Below are 18,903 nucleotides of genomic sequence, written 5' to 3'. Positions count from 1 at the left end.
AACACACACACACACACACACACACAACTCTCACTCTAAACACACACACACACACACACACACACACACAGACACACACACACACACACACACACTCTCTCACTCTAAACACACACACACACACACACACACACAAGCTCACCCAGACACACTCACTCACTCACTCTAAACACACACACACACACACACACACAAACTCGCACACACTCACCCAGACTCACTCACACACACACACACACACACACACACACAATCACACACACACACACACACTCAATCAATCACATGCTCACACACACACACTCAATCACACACACACTCAATCAATCAATGACACGCTCACACACACACACACACACACACACACTCACACTCTCACTCTCACAAACACACACGCTCATCCAGACACACACAAACTCACTCACCTCACTCTCTCACACACACTCAATCAATCACACGCTCTCACACACACTCACAAACACTCAATCACACGCTAACACACTCACACACACGCTCACACAGACACACACACACACACAAGCTCACCCAGACACACTCACTCACTCTAAACACACACACACACACAAACTCGCACACACTCACCCAGACTCACTCACACACTCACACTCTCACGCTCACCCAGACTCACTCACACACTCACACACACACACACACACACACACACACACACACACACACACACTCAATCACACACACACACACACACACTCAATCAATCAATCACATGCTCACACACACACACACTCACTCAATCACACACACACACACACACTCAATCAATCAATCACACACTCTCACACACACACACACACTCACTCACACTCTCACACGCTCACCCAGACACACACAAACTCACTCACCTCACTCTCACACACACACACACACACACAAAACTCCCTTACCTCACTCTCTCACACACACTCAATCAATCACACGCTCTCACACACACACACACACACACACACACACACACACTCAGAAACACTCAATCAATCACACGCTAACACACACACACACTCACACACACACACTCACACACACACACGCTCACACAGACACACACATACACTCACTCATAAACACACACACACACACTGCATTAAACTGATGAAAAAAGACAGTAAAGGCATTTACAATATTGCAAAAGATTTCGATTTCAAATAAATACAAAGCAGCAGAACTGTTTTCAACACCGATAATAATCATAAATGTTTTCTGAGCAGCAAATCATCATATTATACTGATTTCTGAAGGATCATTAAGTATTAAACTTCAGCGTATTGTTGAGGAAAGGTGTGCTGTTGCTTTACTCAGTCAATGTCCTCCTGCTGGATCATAACAGATGAAAACCCCACAGATGCACATTAAAGAAACAAGATGATCACAGAACACACACAGCAACTGTATACTCGCGCCGGACACTTCTCCAGCAGATATTAGACTGGTTCAGGGCTTCACGATCAGACGTGTTTCTCAGCTCTTCAGATAAATAGGCTGAATAACTATAATCTTTCAATGCACAAAACCATCAGTCCTCACAAACAAGCCTAATAACGGAGACATCGCTCAGCAGAACCTGACAGTCTGACAGTAATAGTCCTGAACTGTACAGCTGGAGTTGGTGGATGTGTTACAAAGGACGTGTACGCCGCTAACATGATAAAACCTGCGTCTTTAAATCCATCCTGCCTAAAAAGCACAAACCATTACAAAAACTGAAGCAAGGGAATACAGGCCACACTACAACCTCAACAGAAGCTTGAATATAATAAAGGTTCATTTCAGTTTCGGCCATCCATGACCAGTACAATGGGGATATCCTGAAATCTCAAAAAAGGCACACTCTAAAAAAGGCTGGGTTGTTTCAACCCAATTTTGGGTCAAATATGGACAAACCCAGCTGTTGGGTTAAAATTTTAACGTTTGGGATTTGTCCATATTTTATCCAAAATTTAGTTGAAACAACCCAGCCTTTTTTAGAGTGCATATAGAATTCACAATTAAAGGTTGGGTAGGTAAGAATTGTCTAAAGAACTTTTTTTAAATTGGCTTAAACTATCTTTATATACCAATACATAATTAAAATGTAAGTACTTTGAAAAAGAGAGTATAAAAATTGAGTGACTATAGTGTATTTAATCTTCAAAAAACACAGCTCATTAATTCCTACCGGGACGAAACAAGTGATTGGCTTGCGCGACTGTCACTCTCCGTCGCCATGACTACCGCCGCTATTACTGGCTCCGCCCACGTGCGCGCAGTCGCGCACCCGTTTTTAGGTGGGAGTGAATGGAATTAATGAGCTGTGTTTATTGAAGATTTAATACACTAGAGTCACTCAGTTTTTTATACTATCTATTTCAGAGTACTTGCATTTTAATTATGTATTGGTATATAAAGACAGTTTAAGCCAATTTGAATAAAAGTTTTTTTAGGCAATTCTGACCTACCCTACCTTTAAGGGGAGACACCTCAGGTGAATAGCAGGGAAAAAAAAACTAATAGATATCAGCATGAAACTTCCCCAGTTGATTACTGACATTAACACAAAAAAATGCTGGGTTGTTTCAACTCAATTTTGGATAAAATATGGACAAATCCCAAACGTTGGGTTAAAAATGTAATTTAAAAATGTAACCCAACGGCTGGGTTTGTCCATATTTGACCCAAATTGGGTTGAAACAACCCAGTATTTTTTAGAGTGAAGACAAATATCTTTTGTATTACAAGTTTTTCTCCGAATATTTATGTTTAAATATGAAAATTAGGTATTATCTCATTAAATATGCACTAATTTGCATTTATTTGATAAAGCCAGATTCAAAATTCTTGTTTCACTTTGTTGACATTAGAGTCAAATGTTTTTAGAGAGGAGATTTTGGATATCTCTTTTTATCACTCCATTAATCAGAAAAAAACATCAATTTCCGGCCCGTTTTTTAGGTATAAAATGTTGTATAAATCAGAATCTGAATGATATATGAACAAACCCCTCTGTAAAAACCTTAAGAATATAGATAGGAATACCACTGGAGAGTTTGGTGTGTGTAAGTGCTGCTGAAGTGGAGATTTCTGGATCAGTGTATGAGAGAAAACTCATTTTGAGAATCACGGTGTCAGAAATTGACATCAGCCAATGAGATTTCGCTTTTAGAGTTAAATGTCCCATTGGACTTTCTTGATTGGTTGCTGGTAAAAAAGGAAATTACCATATTTGGATCCGACAACAATGTAAAGGAGAGAGAGATAACAGTATGTGTGATGACAGGGTGCAGACAGAATGTGGATTTAAAACGCCAACTTTTGTTGAATTTATGAGAAATCTACAGACGCAAACAGACAAAGTGTAGTAAAATAAAGACCTAAATGTGTATTTTGGACTTTTTTTCACCACAAGTCTGAAAGAAGACATGTTATTGAAGACAACTAACCCAAAATCTCAAAATTGACCAGTGAAAAAAAAAGAAAAAATGTTTTTGCCTGAAGTGACTCGCCTTGAACACTACACTTTTTTAGGAAATAGGCTCATTTTCCAACTCCCCTAGAGTTAAACAGTTTAATATTTTACCGTTTTCAAATCTATTCAGCCGATCTCCGGGTCTGGCGGTAGCACTTTTAGCATAGCTTAGCATAGATCATTGAATCTGATTAGACCGTTAGCATCTCTCTCAAAAAAATGACCAAAGAGTTTTGATATTTTTCCTATTTAAACCTCGACTCTTCTGTAGTTACATGTACATGTTTGTAGCACCTGATAGCAACTGTGTGTAATATCATTGCGCTGCTGGTACAGCAGTTCCTTGATTATTACGCAGGAATGAGAGGATAGTTACTAGTCATATCGGCCTAGAAAATCACAACTTTTCCTTATCTGTCAGTCTTAGTACACGATGTAACTACAGAAGAGTCAAGCTTTAAATAGGAAAAATATCGAAACTCTTTGGTAATTTTTTTAGAGAGATGCTAACGGTCTAATCAGATTCAATGATCTATGCTAAGCTAAGCTAAAAGTGCTACCGCCAGACCCGGAGATCGGCTGAATGGATTCGAAAACGGTAAAAATGTTTAACTCTCGGGGAGATGGAAAATGAGCCTATTTCCAAAAAAAGTGGAGTGTTCCTTTAAATAACATATTTAAAATCAGCCACACAATCTGACATGAACGGTCCTATAAATGTTGTTTCTCACGCTCAAAGAGTGTTAAAGAGCTTATATTTCAGCAACCGGCGCGTCTATCGGCAGCTGTAGTGACACCATGACCTTACCGATCAGCGATTGGCTCTCTTATTTAGGAGGCGGGGCTTATTCCGCCATATTGCACGTTTCTCCCATTCATTAGTAATATGAGTGCACTGTATTTTTATATTTAAAGTCTTTGATATGAAGCAGGTGACCAAGAAGACAACATAAAAGAGACCTTTGGAAACTGTAAAAGCATGGAAAAAATCTTCAGAAGAAGATCACAGTCACAGAGTTGCAAGAGTGTGTGATAGAAATCCCCCTATAAACGATTCAAAGACTCGCTGCACATGATACAAGTGTATAAAGGAAGTAAAAACAGACACACCTGCTCTGATGGAAACACCGGCCTCATCTCTACACAAGAAAGAAGCACTTCTTGCATTTACTTGTGATCTTGTCATCGATTAAACGGCAGAAAATGGGAGAAAAATGGGTGTGTGGTTTAATAAAGATATTTTTTTTAATTTAACCAGATATATCTAGTTAAATATAAACCAAAATAAAACATTTGATTAATCATACTCTTATTGTGGGCTTTTCACAGTTGAAAGTGTTAATCCATGGTCAATTACCCCCTTATCATTAGTGGTTGACCAATATGGCTTTTTGGACGTCGATATATTAGAGAGAAGAGAGACCAATGGCGAATATAAAGCTGATATATATAATATATATGTATATACAGTATATGTGTGTGTGTGCGTGCGTGCGTGTGTGTGTGTGTATACATACAGTACAAATGCACACTATTTAATTAAAATATATTGAATAAAACATGCACAATTTCCTACATAAAATGCTTTGAATAAATGAAATTATTTTACACGATATTTACCCAAATAATCAGAAAAAACATCATTGTAAAAAATCAATAAAAAATTTTTTTAACTGAAATAAATAAGTGATGTCAAAATAAAAGTCCTGCTTTTGACAGTTATTGTGCAAAACTGTCCAAAAAATTAACATATCGGCATTGGTGATACCGCTTGATCAATAGTTATACTGTTTAGAAGTGTTTATCTGAAATGGATGGGACTGACACACACACACACACACACACACACACACCCTGGATCACAAAACCAATTATATGGGGTGAAAAAAAATTTAAATTGAGATTTATACATTTATACAAGCTGAATAAATAATCTCTCCATTGATGTGTGGTTTGTTAGGATAGGACAATATTTGGTCGAGACACAACTATTGAAAATCTGGAATCTGAGGAGCAAAAAAATTTAAACATTGAGAAAATCTCCTTTAAAGTTGTGCATTTATGTTCACGATTGTGCTGCATTCACTCACAAAAATACATGTTTTATATATTTACGGCAGGACATTTACTAAATATCTTCATGGAACATGATCTTAATATCCTAATGATTTTTGGCATAAAAGAAAAATGGATAATTTTGACCCATACAATGTATTGTTGCTATTGCCACAGATATACCCGTGCGGCTCCAGACTGGGTTTGTGATCCAGGGTCACACACACACACACACACACACACACATATATATATATATCAAAGTTTCACTAATGAAAAGCCTATTAAAGAGAGTTGAATGAGGGGTTATTGTGCTCATAGAGTTTTAATATGGATATTAAAGAGTCAGCAGAGGATTAATTGGGCTTGCACAGGTAGTTAAAGTCTGAAACCACCACAGGCCAATCCACTGTTCAACACAGGACATGCTACCACACACACACACACACACACACACACACACACACACACACACACTTTAATCAGGCTCATAATGACACATCCAGGGTCCCTTCCGTGGCTCTAGAAAACGCTTCCCGTTCCTCTCGTCTTCATTCAAGACATCAAACATTCCTCAATGACACAACGGAAACAACAAGCTGTTAGTGGGACATAAAAGCGTGTAATCTGATTGGCCTGGTGTCACGTGACCCCCATCATGTACCGCAACAGGCTGTAATGTCTTCAATACAACGTCCTACAAACCGTGGGCTAATTTTCGGGGCGAATGATGTTGCAGAAACCGCCGTCCTTTCAGGGGAATGTGGTTTGCATTCACTCGCATTAGCCGTGTAAGTGTTATAAACTCCAGACGTGTGGCCGTGACTGTAGTTGTGTTAAACAGGACCGTATGACAGCGTTCAGGAACTGAAGCCGATCGCTCTTTACACGTTTACTGAAGCTCTTCAACAACTTTGTCTCATTTCTTTCTCCAATCGAGTCACACATGGTTGATCTACAGAAAGAGTCAAATTATTGTGGACAGCAACAAAGATCCACTGTTTTATTTATACTATTGATATTTTGAATTAGCTTTTATTTTTTGATATTTTCAGGTTTTAGTCGTTTCGTTGTGCTTATATATTTTTTAGTTTTATTAAGTTTAGTTTCATTTTTCAGCATTTCTAAAATTGTATTTCAATTAATGAAAAAACAATGTTTAATAGTTTTGGTTTTTAGTTAACAGTAACTACTGCCCCACGTTTTTTTTTTTTAAGTTATTGTATTACATTCTAAAAGAAAAAAACAATAAATTTTGCAATAAATTGTACCATTTACTAGCAATTTCTGAGTGATCTGTGTAGAGAGAATGGTGTCGCCTTAGGGGGCTTTAATATTTTTTATTATTATTATTATACCTTTATTTAACCAGGGAAGAAAATCACATTGAGATAGATATCTCATTTACAGATTAGCAGATTTTTTTTCAGGTTTTAGTCGTTTCATTGTGCTTATATATTTTTTTAGTTTTATTAAGTTTAGTTTCATTTTTCAGCATTTCTAAAGTTTTATTTCAATGAATGAAAACTATGTTTTAATAGTTTTGGGTTTTAGTTAACAGTAACTACTGCCCCACTTATTAGAGAATGGTGTCGTCTTAGGGGGCTTTAATATTTTTATAATTTTTATTTTATTTTTATTATTATACCTTTATTTAACCAGGGAAGAAAATCACATTGAGATAGATATCTCATTAACAAGTGCGCCCTGGCCAAGGTATAGCAGCACACAGTCATTTAATAACTAATGATCGTTGCGACGGAAGTGAATCAATCAAAACTAACTTTAGCTGGAAAATATCTTTATTCAAGAACCGCTATAAAGCCAAAACAATCTACATGGTTAAAAGCGCTATATAAATGAAGATGACTTGACTTGATTATTTTTCCAGTGCAGATCTTGATCTAAGGAGAATCTGATGAGAGATGTTTGAGTGTATGTAGAGATATCTTCTGAAACTCGAGAGGAGACACACAACAGATTCCCGGGGTGATTTTCATAAGAGAGAAACGCAGAAAGACTGACTGAAAAATAAAAATAAAAATTATATAAGCACAACGAAACGACTAAAACCTGAAAATATAAAAAATAAAAGCTAATTCAAAATATCAATAGTATAAATAAAACAGTGGATCTGTCTTGCTGTTAGGGCTGTGAAACGATTAATCGCGATTAATCGCATCCAAAATAAAAGTTTGTGTTTACATAATAAATGTGCGTGACCTGTGTGTCTTAAATATATACATGCATGTGTGTGTATTTATAACTAAATTATTATACACACAGTTCACGCACATTTATTATGTAAATACAAACTTTTATTTTGGATGTGATTAATCGCGATTAATCGTTTACAGCCCTACTATGTGGTGTTTTTAATCTGCTTTAAGACAAATCATGTGTAAGTTCATAAGTGGACAGCATTGCTGAGTATTTTCTGCTTAAAACTGCAGTGAACCAAAGACAGTCTCAAAAACACGGTTTGAAATCGCTGGTGTTTCTGACGTTACACACTACCTTGTAACCAATCAGATCAACGAGTGATCGTCAACCAGTGGATCTCTGAGTGAGTGAGTGAGTGGAGGCGGGGCTCATTTGCATAATTATAGAACTGTGTAACCAATCAGATCAACGAGTGATCGTCAACCAGTGGATCTCTGAGTAAGTGAGTGAGTGGAGGCGGGGCTCATTTGCATATTCATAGAACCGTGTATACTAAATGAGGCAAGTGTGTCGAGTTACATTCAAGATATTTGCGGTCCACAATAATTTGACTCTTTCTGTAGATCAACCATTGACTCATTTGTGACTCGATCGGAGAAACAAATGCGTTCTTGAAGAGCTTCAGTAAATCTGGAGCAAAAGCGCAGACAAACATCCACAGGTCAGAGCGGGCAGACGGCCTGTTATCAGTTTCCAGAGGGAAATATAGAGCGGAAGCTCTTCTGAATGAGGGGAGGGAGGCCTATCGGAAGAGCAGAGTAAACAAGCTCCTCTTTAATCATCTGGACTCGCGTTTCCAGCCGAACACGCTTTGATCTGGCGCTCCATTAACGCATCCATCCCGGCCTCCCTATCACCCGTCCTCCTGAGAGATTATTTAGGAGAAAAGTGGAGAGTTACACGACAGATACGAGGAGGGCGTGTGCTCGGATAATTCGAACGTGCACGTCTGCTAATCCATGAAGACATTTCTGCAGAGGTCGCACTACAAACATGAAGTGTGTGATCATGATAGTTACAGTAAGGTTAGGCGAGTAGGGCTGGTTTATATTATAATAACAGTATACATCATAAGTAGGGGTGGATACACCGGTAGACACAATTAACTAGCAGAAATTTCTAAAAAAATATTGCCGCCTAATTCACCCTTTTGCAGGGAGTTTGATTGACAGACGATCTGACCAATCAGAAATCGGTCACAACAAAAAGCCACAAAACGGTTTTTATTGTTTAAATTTATTTTTAAAATGACCAAATTTGAAAGTTGAGACTGTTTCATATCAAAAGTAACCTGGTCTGTCTGTCAGTGAGTTGTCAGTGTCCTAAACACAATTACTCATATCGTGATATACGATTTTAGTCATATCGCTGACCCCATAATAACAAGTAGTTATTTTTGCTGAAAATTTTATGAGAAAAATATCTATATACATACATATATATACTGTATAATATAAATATATACAGTATATATATATATATATATATATTTATTTTTAAATTGAATATATATATATATATATATATCCACACACATACATCATGCATATATAAAAAAGGTATCTTCTGCTTACCAAGGCTGCATTTATTTAATTAAAAACAGTAATATTGTGAAATAAAATAACAGTTTTCTATGCAAATATATAGTAAACTGTCATTTATTCTAGTGATCAAAGCTGAATTTTCAGCATCATTATGCTCAAGATACATTTCTGATTCATATTTTTTGTGGAGGTCATATTTTCAGGATTATTTGATGAATAGAAAGTTCAAAAGAACAGCATTTATTTTTGAAATAGAAATTATTTGTAACATTAATAAATGTCTTTACTGTCACAAACATTGATATAGTTGTCCTGATAGCAGAACATAAATCCTGCAAATCTACTGCGGTATAAACTAAATAGCAAAATCTCAACTGGACCCATTTCTACAATCACACTTCCACCCGGCACTACAGGTAAGAGGATCTGATCTTAGATCAGTGGCTTCAGCAGAACCTGATACTGCTCTTTGTGAGCGTTTGCAAAGGTTGAACTGACCTCTCCACCACACAACGCCAAACAAACCAGGAAAAGACGAATCTAATGAGACTTAGAAGGAGAGCAAGCTCTTTAAAATGGCCTTAACCCGGACACTCTTAGCCAACGCCAGATTCAAAATCATGGAGTCGAACATTCGGAAACAACTTCATCCCTCAACAATGGCCTCCATACAGCAGCTCACACATATTTGGACACTTTAGTCAAGCTTGTGCCATTGCATTAGTCTAGTTTCACTTGTAAAGTGTTCTTGTGCATCTTTCGTTTCAATAAGTAACACTTTTTTTTTTTTTTTGCAATGACTTTCATTTATATGTAAGTGTGTCCAAATACATTTCGGGGGCACTATTGCTTTGTTGGAGTAATACGCATTAAAGAGGTGGTTGATTATCATTTCACTTTTCTAGCTGTAGTTAGTGTGTTGCTGTTTGATCATAAACAACATCTGCAAAGTTACAACGCTTAAAAGTTTAAAGCAAAATATAATTATTTTAAAGAAATCGCTTTTTAAGGACTACAACAAACGGCTGGTAGGACCTACACGACATTCCTCCCGGGTTAGTGACATCATGAACCCTAAAATTTACATAAACCCCGCCCCCTGAACACGATTTATAGATTATCATGACAGAATATGCTAATCAATGACTAGAAGATAACTACACATAATCTACATAAACTCATCAACTAACCATTCAGAAATGTCCTGTTCTTCTACATGTTGTCACTTCTTCTTGAGTCTCTCCATCATTGTCTGACTCCGGTTTGAACATAAAAGGCTAAAAGTTTTCAGGACACGGGCTCTTGAAGCTCCGCCCCCTGTGCCGGGAGCAGCAGCATATTTGCATTTAAAGGGACAGACACAAAACGGTGTGTTTTTGCTCACCCTCAAAAAGTGACAATTTTAACATGCGATATAAAAATATCTGTGGGGTATTATGAGCTAAAACTTCACACACACACTCTGGGGACATTAGAGACTTCTTTTACATCTTGTAAAAAAGGGCATTATACCACCAAGGGCATTATACTTTAAAAAAAAGAAGTTGTTATGCATCTGGAAAGGACTGTGTGGTAAAAAAGGCTTCACGTCATGCGTCTCACTGACATAAAAATAGCAAGTCTGTACCGTAATATTAAAGTGATATAGAACTGGTTAAAAGGTACCACTTGTGTCAAATCAAATTCCACATTTCTAATGCAAAATAAACAGAGAACGTATGTTCGGCCTCCTTTAAAGACTAGTGGCTGTGCTGAGAGCCCTTTTCTCCTTAAATAAAACATTTCCACCGTCATCATGTCTGATCTTGTTTTTCTCTGCCTGTGATCCGCCGACCGGCCCAGAAAAGCCAGTCAAATTTGGGCAGCGCCGCTCGCCAACCTGTGGCCTGGAGAAACAACATGCTTAGGAAGATCAAATGGGATGGGAGATGTGTAATTACTGGTGGTTATGAAAACTGGCTGTCATCCTCAACGCGGTGAATTCAGAGCCGCCCGAGGACAGTGGAGGCAGACACGCCTGAGAACGCACTAATCCAGCACACTTAACTAAACAGACTTGTTGTTGCTTCACTTTGTTTAGTTTGAAGTTTAATACGGTGGGCTGAGCCACATGTTGAATTAATATTCACCAGGTATTTTGCTGGCAATATACAACTAAGCAACATTGTGAACATCATTATTTTTTTCTCTCTGATTCAAACACTAGTAAGTTTGATGGAAAGATTTTCTTTGAATCAATTCACAATCAAACGGATTCAAAACTACATTTTAACTTTGTTAGCATCATCACTACATGCAGAATCTTTATATATATATTAAAATATAGAAGTAATACACAATATATTGGCCACCATATCAGTATCGGCCGATGTATTCTCATTTTAAATGTTATCGTTATCGGCCCGATAAGAAAATATGGCCGATATATTAAAGCCGATAAATAATGTATTATTTCCTTCAGATGAGACACTTCAGATGTTCAACATGAAGGTTTTGAATTTCTTGAAATATGATTGAAATCACTTCAAAAAAGGAACATACAGTCTGTCATATCGGCTACATCGGCTACAGTAGTCAACATTTGAAGTGGATCATCAAAGTTGTCCTAAAACAAGACCGAGTATTGTTCAAAATTCATGTAAAACTTTGATGAAATCCACAGACTCTGTATTTAGGCCTGTTAACTAAAGATGTTGTTAAAAGGGAGGACATTTATCTACTTAAAGTGATGCTGATATCAAGTAAGAAAGTTATAACGAGGAATTGGTTGAAAAGTGAACCTTTGAGTCTGGACCAATGGAGGAATATCATGGAGGAAATATTTGCAATGGAAAAAATGACCCATGACCTGAGACTGGAAGCACATAAATGTAAAATACGATGGTGGAAATGGACTTGTTATGAAACTCGCTCAAATGTATGAAACAAATGGAAGATCTGTATTTGTAGCACCCTTATTGTTGTTATTTTGTTCATTGTGAAAATTAAAAAAGGCAAAAAAAAAGAATAAAAAAAATAAAAAAACTTTGATGAAAGGTTTTGATCCACTTCAAATGTTGACTAATGTAAATTTATGAGAACATAATTATAATTGTGTGCTTGGGACATGGATTTTATTGGCGAGACTTTTGTTTTTGTAATAATTTTTTGTAATTTGGCTCTAAAAATTATATAAAAACTTGGATCTAGATTTATCGGCCAATATATCGATAATCAGCTTTCAAATATAAAGAATAATCGGTTATCAGTATCAGCCGCAATATTCATATCGGTGCATCCCTAAAATATAGGGGGAAAAAGTAGTTTGCAATGTGCATCAAATCAAGGGATCGGTACGGGTTCTGAACGCATGCGATTCGTGGATTAATTGCAAGATTTAACCATCATCAAGTTTATAATTTTCACGATTAAGTCACATCATTCTAAACATTTAAGCGAGTTTAAAGCATTCAGGGCAAGAAGACGCGAAAGTTTGAACACCGAATTCTGTTCTCTTTCTTGTCTTTTTGTGCTTGGACGGACACATACATGCAAAATTATATCCTTATAGTCACTTACATGTCAAATTTCCTTGATCTTTTGACATATAAGAGGTCTTTCTGCCATTAAAACATCCTGTAAGTCCTCCTTATCATAAAAAAGCATTTATTTAATCAAGCTCCAAAAACGGCTTGTTTGGATATTGCAGGATTTTTGATGTCGCACAGGCATATACATTTGCATATGCCCGCCTCCAGAGCAAGACATCGACCAATAGTTATACATCATCGCATCATAGGCCCCGCCCACTGGCGTTCACTCGCTTAACGGCTGATATTTGCCTTCACTGGATGTGAGCGTCACGTCAAAAGCAAACATCCTTTTGTTCATTTGGTGTCTAGATTATTTTAACTAGATGTATTTTACATCTTCTTGAATATTTAATGGAAACAACATACAAAAACCTCCTATTAGCAAATGCATTAAAATTCAGAGCAAATGCATATCCAAGCTAGCCTGGCTCCGCCATCCTTCGTACTTCCGCTCAATTTTAATTTTCCTTCAGTGCGTCGTCTGGGTTTGCGGTGTATTCGTGGGTTTTCTCCGGTCAATTTTTTACCGGTCCAATCAGCGAACAGAGGGAGTGTCTGAGAACGATGGCGTTGAGGTCATGCGCTAGTTTGAGTTGAAGTTTCGTCACGACCAAACGTTAGCGATTGGTTACGGCAGATCCAGAGTGACTCTGGGCAGATCTAATAGTTTTAAACTTCAACAGAGAACCGCCTACTAGGAAGATAACGCTTGTCAATGGAGAGAGGCCAGACTCTCTGAACAAATGAAATGTAGGAGAGTCTGGTAGGACCCAGGCTATATCCAAACAACATATAAAATATTATCAAAAGCCAAAAAACACAGAGATATCATTTCAGGTTTTCCAGCCAGCAGCACAAAAACATGCTTTGGATAATTCGATATCCTTCTTCCTAGAAGCAGATAAAAGCCGTAATGTTAAATTCAAGTGGTAAAAAGTGAGGGAAGAAAAGAGATAGAAACTTCCCCCTACCCCACCTGCTTCTATCACTTTGTCCCCTAGAGGAAGGGAACATTATGCAGGAGGACAATGAGCCGAAGCAACCCGGGCCTGTTGCAACAGGTTGGCACTGCAACAAAAAAACATCTGTGTGTGCGACACACTCTCTGTAAGAGAGCGATACACTTCTGCAAATCAAACACACATGCACACAACATTAGACTCCGGCTAATTGCGTGTTAATTATCCAATGCAATGCACTCGCTCGAGCACAACGGGTGCCTTCAGCAACTCCTCAGTTCTTCAACCCTTGAGCTACAAACCCAGATCTGCGAGCACTGTGTTCTTCTCGATTCACACTGTGCATTCTGCATGTAGATACTAGTTACCGGCGGCATGAATAACACCTCGAAACACACAGAGACCTGGGATTTTCAACTAATGCAATCTCTCAGACTCACACCGAAGCCAGATCAGAATATCACAGAGACTTGAGGGTGGACTCTTTTTTTCACAAGAAACCACCTAGCAACTGCTCACAACACCTTAGCAACCACAAAGCAACACCTACAACACAGAACCGCTCACACTTTTGTCATAAAAGTGCAGAAATCTATTTACAACTTGCTATGAACATAGTAAAGTCGAGTCAGCTTTATTTATACATGAAACTGGAAAATTAGAATATGGTGCAAAAGTTCATTTATTTCAGTAATTCAACTTAAAAGGTGAAACTAATATATTATATAGACTCATTACATGCAAAGTGAGATATTTCAAGCCTTTATTTGTTATAATTTTGATGATTATGGCTTACAGCTTATGATTATGAAAACCCCAGATTAAACATTAGAATATTGTGAAAAGGTTTTCATAAGCCATAATCATCAAAATGATAACAAATAAAGGCTTGAAATATCTCACTTTGCATGTAATGAGTCTATACAATATATTAGTTTCACCTTTTAAGTTGAATTACTGAAATAAATTAACGTTTGCACGATATATATCACCTTACAGATCGTTTCAAAGCAGCTTTACAGAGATAACAGGAAAATAATGCAACTAAGTTTGTTTCCAGAAGAAAATAGCATCACAGTCCAGCTTAAGTCAGTTCAGTGATGGTTCATTTTTGTTGTAAAAAAGTTATTAATGTAGTTAATTTATATATATAGCCGCTCTGGAGACACGTGATGTAATCGTCCAGCTCAGCTCAGTTCTCATATAATGCTGTCAATGCAGCAGATCAATAATATTGTTGATTATTAGATGTCCTCAACTAAGCAAGCCAAATGCGAAAAAGTTAGTCCAACACTTGACTTTTCTCCACCCATGAAGTCAAAGTCAAGACTCAAACTCAACATGAAATGTCTCTTACAAACACACGCATTCCACTAACAAGAAATCTATTTTTATGGTGCAATAACTCTTTCCTACAGGCTTTCAAGATGCATTTCCAGTGAGCGCATCCCCTCTGGCTTGATCTGGATGGGTCTCGCACTCGAAGCCTTCAAAGCCTCGACATCTGGCAGGACGGCCTCGGAGAACAGACCCAACAGTTTACAAGACCACAAATCTATCACCTCCAATAAGACCCGGGCGGGTTCTGGCACACACAGAAACACATCGATGACTTCCCAGGAGAGCCATTCTGAAGCCGGACGATAACAACCACGCTGTACACTTCTGTGCCATCAGCAAAGTCTGATCACACACAGTATTATTAGTGTTCTTATAATACACACTCTTATGAATAAAGGCTCTTTATTGGCATCGATGGTTCACCTTTCCATTGAACGAAAGTTTCGGTAACACTTTATTTTACAGTGTCCTTGTTACATATGTACTTACCGTAGTAATAACAGTAAAGTATGCATAATTACATGCAACTAACCCTCAACCAAACCCTAACCCTATAGTGAGTACATGTAGTTGCTTAATAATACTCAGTACTTAAATATATAATCACACTGTAACAATGACACCTTAAAATAAAGTGTAACCAAAGTTTCTTTATAGAGGAAAAGGGATCTTTACAGTGTCCTTGTTACATATGTTATATGTACTTACCGTAGTAATAACAGTAAATTATGCATAATTACATGCAGTTAACCCTCAACCAAACCCTAATCCTACCCTAACCCTATAGTAAGTACATGTAGTTGCTTAATAATACTCAGTACTTAAATGTATAATCACACTGTAACAATGACACCTTAAAATAAAGTGTAACCCATTTTTTTTTTAAATGTTCTCTTAAAGATTCTTCAGGGAACCAAATATGATTATTCTACATCATTGCTGTGAAAACTTCTTGCAACCTTTATTTTTTCAGAGTGTATATCTACAAGTGACCCCAAAAATAAAAATACACCGTTTCTTTACAATAGATGACACTTTCTGTGATCTAATATCTAATGCAATGACACTCAGACCGTTTTTAGGGCCAGTGTTAAAGCCTTCAAGACTGAAGATTCACATCAGTGTTCCCAGCCAGCGATTTTGCATTTGAAAGAAGTCTAATAGCCGTTCACACACACACACACAGCCCAGACAAGGCAAAATTTGGGCTGTCAGTGAAAATTAAATAGACGTCTAAAAACCAAAGCCCAAGAATAGACTAGTCATCATTTAGATAACATGTCAAAGAAATGAAACCAAACACCTTGTAATCACTGTTGACTTTGCTTACATGATTGAATGTCATACATCTCACAAGTTATTTTTGGCAAAAACGACATGAAACCAAATTCAAGGTTATTTTGGCTAGAAGTGCGTTACTCATAGCCGGACTATATCGGGTCTAAAGTTAACCTATTGCTTGCTGGGTTCCCTCACAGATCTTGTGTCGTTTACATTTATGCAGTTAGAAGATGCTTTCATCCAAAAGCGGTTCATCGATTCATAATATGCACTGGCAGGATTATTGGGCAACTCGACTAGTTTTCCCAGAAAACCTTGGAGCTCATGGAAAATCATGAAACCTTTCCATTGATCAAACGTGTCTTCACACTAAGAACAAAGAAACTTTCACGCTGTGAAAACTTATTCTTATTATCTTATTTTTAAGAGTGTATGACAATATTTACAGTGGCCCCAAAAATAAAAAGAGGTTACACTGTGTCATTTCTACAGTGTAATTATGCATTTAAGTACTGAGTAATATTAACATAACTACATGTACTTACTATAGGGTTAGGGTAGGGTTAGGATTCGGTTGAGGGTTAGTTGCATGTAAATATGCATATTACTATAGTAAGTACATGTAACATCTGTAAAATAAAGTGTTACCCTGCTTTTATTTAGCTGGAAGTGTGCAGTTTCCTTACAATAGATGCCACTTTCTTTAATATAATATCTAATGCAATGACATTCAGACAGTGTCTGCCAGTTAAAGCCTTCAAGAGTGAAGATGCACATCAGTGTTCCCTCACAGATCTTGTGTCGTTTACATTTATGCATTTAGCAGATTCAAACGCAATTCGATTCGATTCATAATACGCACTGGCAGGATTATTGGGCAAGTTTTCTGAAAGCATCTCCCAGGTCTTACCTGCATCAGTTTCCCTCTGGCACTGCCCGCGCTGCCCCCGGCGAACACCCCCTCCAGGGTGATGATGGGCCGGCTGGTGGACTCCTGCTTCAGCAGGGTCACCTTGATCAGGGCTCGTTCGGTCTCCACCGCAGCGGCCAGTTCCAGGCCCGTGTGGCCCAACACCACCTCCAGGCCAGCCATGAGCATCCACGGCCAGAGCCCGGCCCAGCGCCGCACAGGAACCCTCATTGTCCCGGATGCAGCGGCCGGCTCCGGCCATACATTATGCACTGTCTGTCCACAAACCTATCCGTCCAGAAAGACAAAAAACAAAACAAAACAAAAACACTAGAATCCACAGGTGTCACTAAAACTGTCCACAACGCTATCCGTGAGGCGGAAGAAACCCCACTAGAATCCTCAGGGGTCAATGAAACTGTCCAAAAAAATACAAAATCCAATGCTTTTAGATTGTTGTGTTGTGATGTGAAATGTAAGAATGGTATTAACAACTATTTGTAAATCGAATCAAATGGAACTTATTAAATGTTGTTGGCCTGTATCACTGACTGAACATGATTGACAGGTGGTGAAATATGACTGAGCGCCAGTGATTGACAGCGGACTGACTCCTGGCGTGAGCATTGATTTAAGTGACAAAACTTTAAAAGGGTTTGATGCGATCCGCTAATGATCGATAGTTTTCCCGATTCCCGCGCGTCGTGATTGATAAGGTGACGTCATGATGACTCCGTTATTGTGCGGAACGCCGCGTCCACTTCAAAGGATTCCAAACATTCCAGAATGTAACAGGTTGTCGCAGAATCACCGTCTCCATCAATGCAACAATGTATCGGTTACTCCGCTCATGATAAAGACGAAGAAAATATTCATACGAGTTTATAATCCCAGTGTGAGATGTTTCCCGAGAGGACCAACATATAAAATGCGACGGGGAAAAAATCTGATTAGCTTTGCAGGAGAGATCGAAAGCACTGTCAGGAGAGAGAGCTCGTTCTGAACATTCATTTCCATGTTCCGAAATGAATTAAGATTAATCTGCTGTTACTACTTCACAAACCTGTTCGACTCAAATTAAATCTCCACAGATCCATGTCGAGAAATCCAGTCACTTCATGTGTAGAATCCGCACGCGCTGTCCCGAAATAAAGTCTCAGTGCTGTTGATCCGAACAGCAGGAACGCTGGAAAAGTTTAAAGTTGAGAGAGTGCGAGCGTGTGTGTGTGTGTGTGTACCTGCTGACTGTCAGTGAGGGTGGAGCAGAACTGATCCGACCCATTAAACACACACACACACACACACACACACACACACACACACACACACTGCGCCCTCTAGCTCACATCAGGGGAGAAACATCACGATTACAGTCAGTCAGTTGCTGCATATCAAACCCAAAACTAATAGAGCATTATTTTCTCGAGGGTGTACAGTACTAAACATGCGCGAATGTAATCATCACTACAACAGTTGTAAGCTTGATAATCACTTCATGGAATAATGTAATAGGCTTGTTATGACCGAATACTCATCATCC

The 18,903-nt window shown here is 38.1% G+C and overlaps 1 protein-coding gene across 3 annotated transcripts in view; it reads right to left on the bottom strand.

The window, feature by feature from the left end:
• The window catches only part of rnf43 (ring finger protein 43), a 152,694-nt gene extending 134,119 nt beyond the window's left edge, over nucleotides 1–18,575 (bottom strand). The window contains exons 1-2 of one of the 3 annotated variants that reach the window (XM_079607192.1): nucleotides 18,427–18,539; nucleotides 17,364–17,651 (exon numbers count right to left, since the gene is read on the bottom strand). In XM_079607192.1, coding sequence (XP_079463318.1) covers nucleotides 17,364–17,594 — 231 coding nt within the window. In that variant the 5' untranslated portion in view covers nucleotides 17,595–17,651; nucleotides 18,427–18,539. Of the gene's footprint in view, nucleotides 1–17,363 lie in introns of all 3 variants that reach the window. The other 2 variants (XM_079607193.1, XM_079607191.1) reach the window with 2 other exon arrangements.
• Between the last annotated feature and the right edge of the window lie 328 nt (nucleotides 18,576–18,903).

Source organism: Phoxinus phoxinus, assembly GCF_949152265.1.
Source record: "Phoxinus phoxinus genome assembly, chromosome: 3".
NCBI lineage: Eukaryota > Metazoa > Chordata > Actinopteri > Cypriniformes > Leuciscidae > Phoxinus > Phoxinus phoxinus.
Note: the sequence above shows the minus strand (reverse complement) of the source record. Positions and strands in the feature narration are given on the sequence as shown.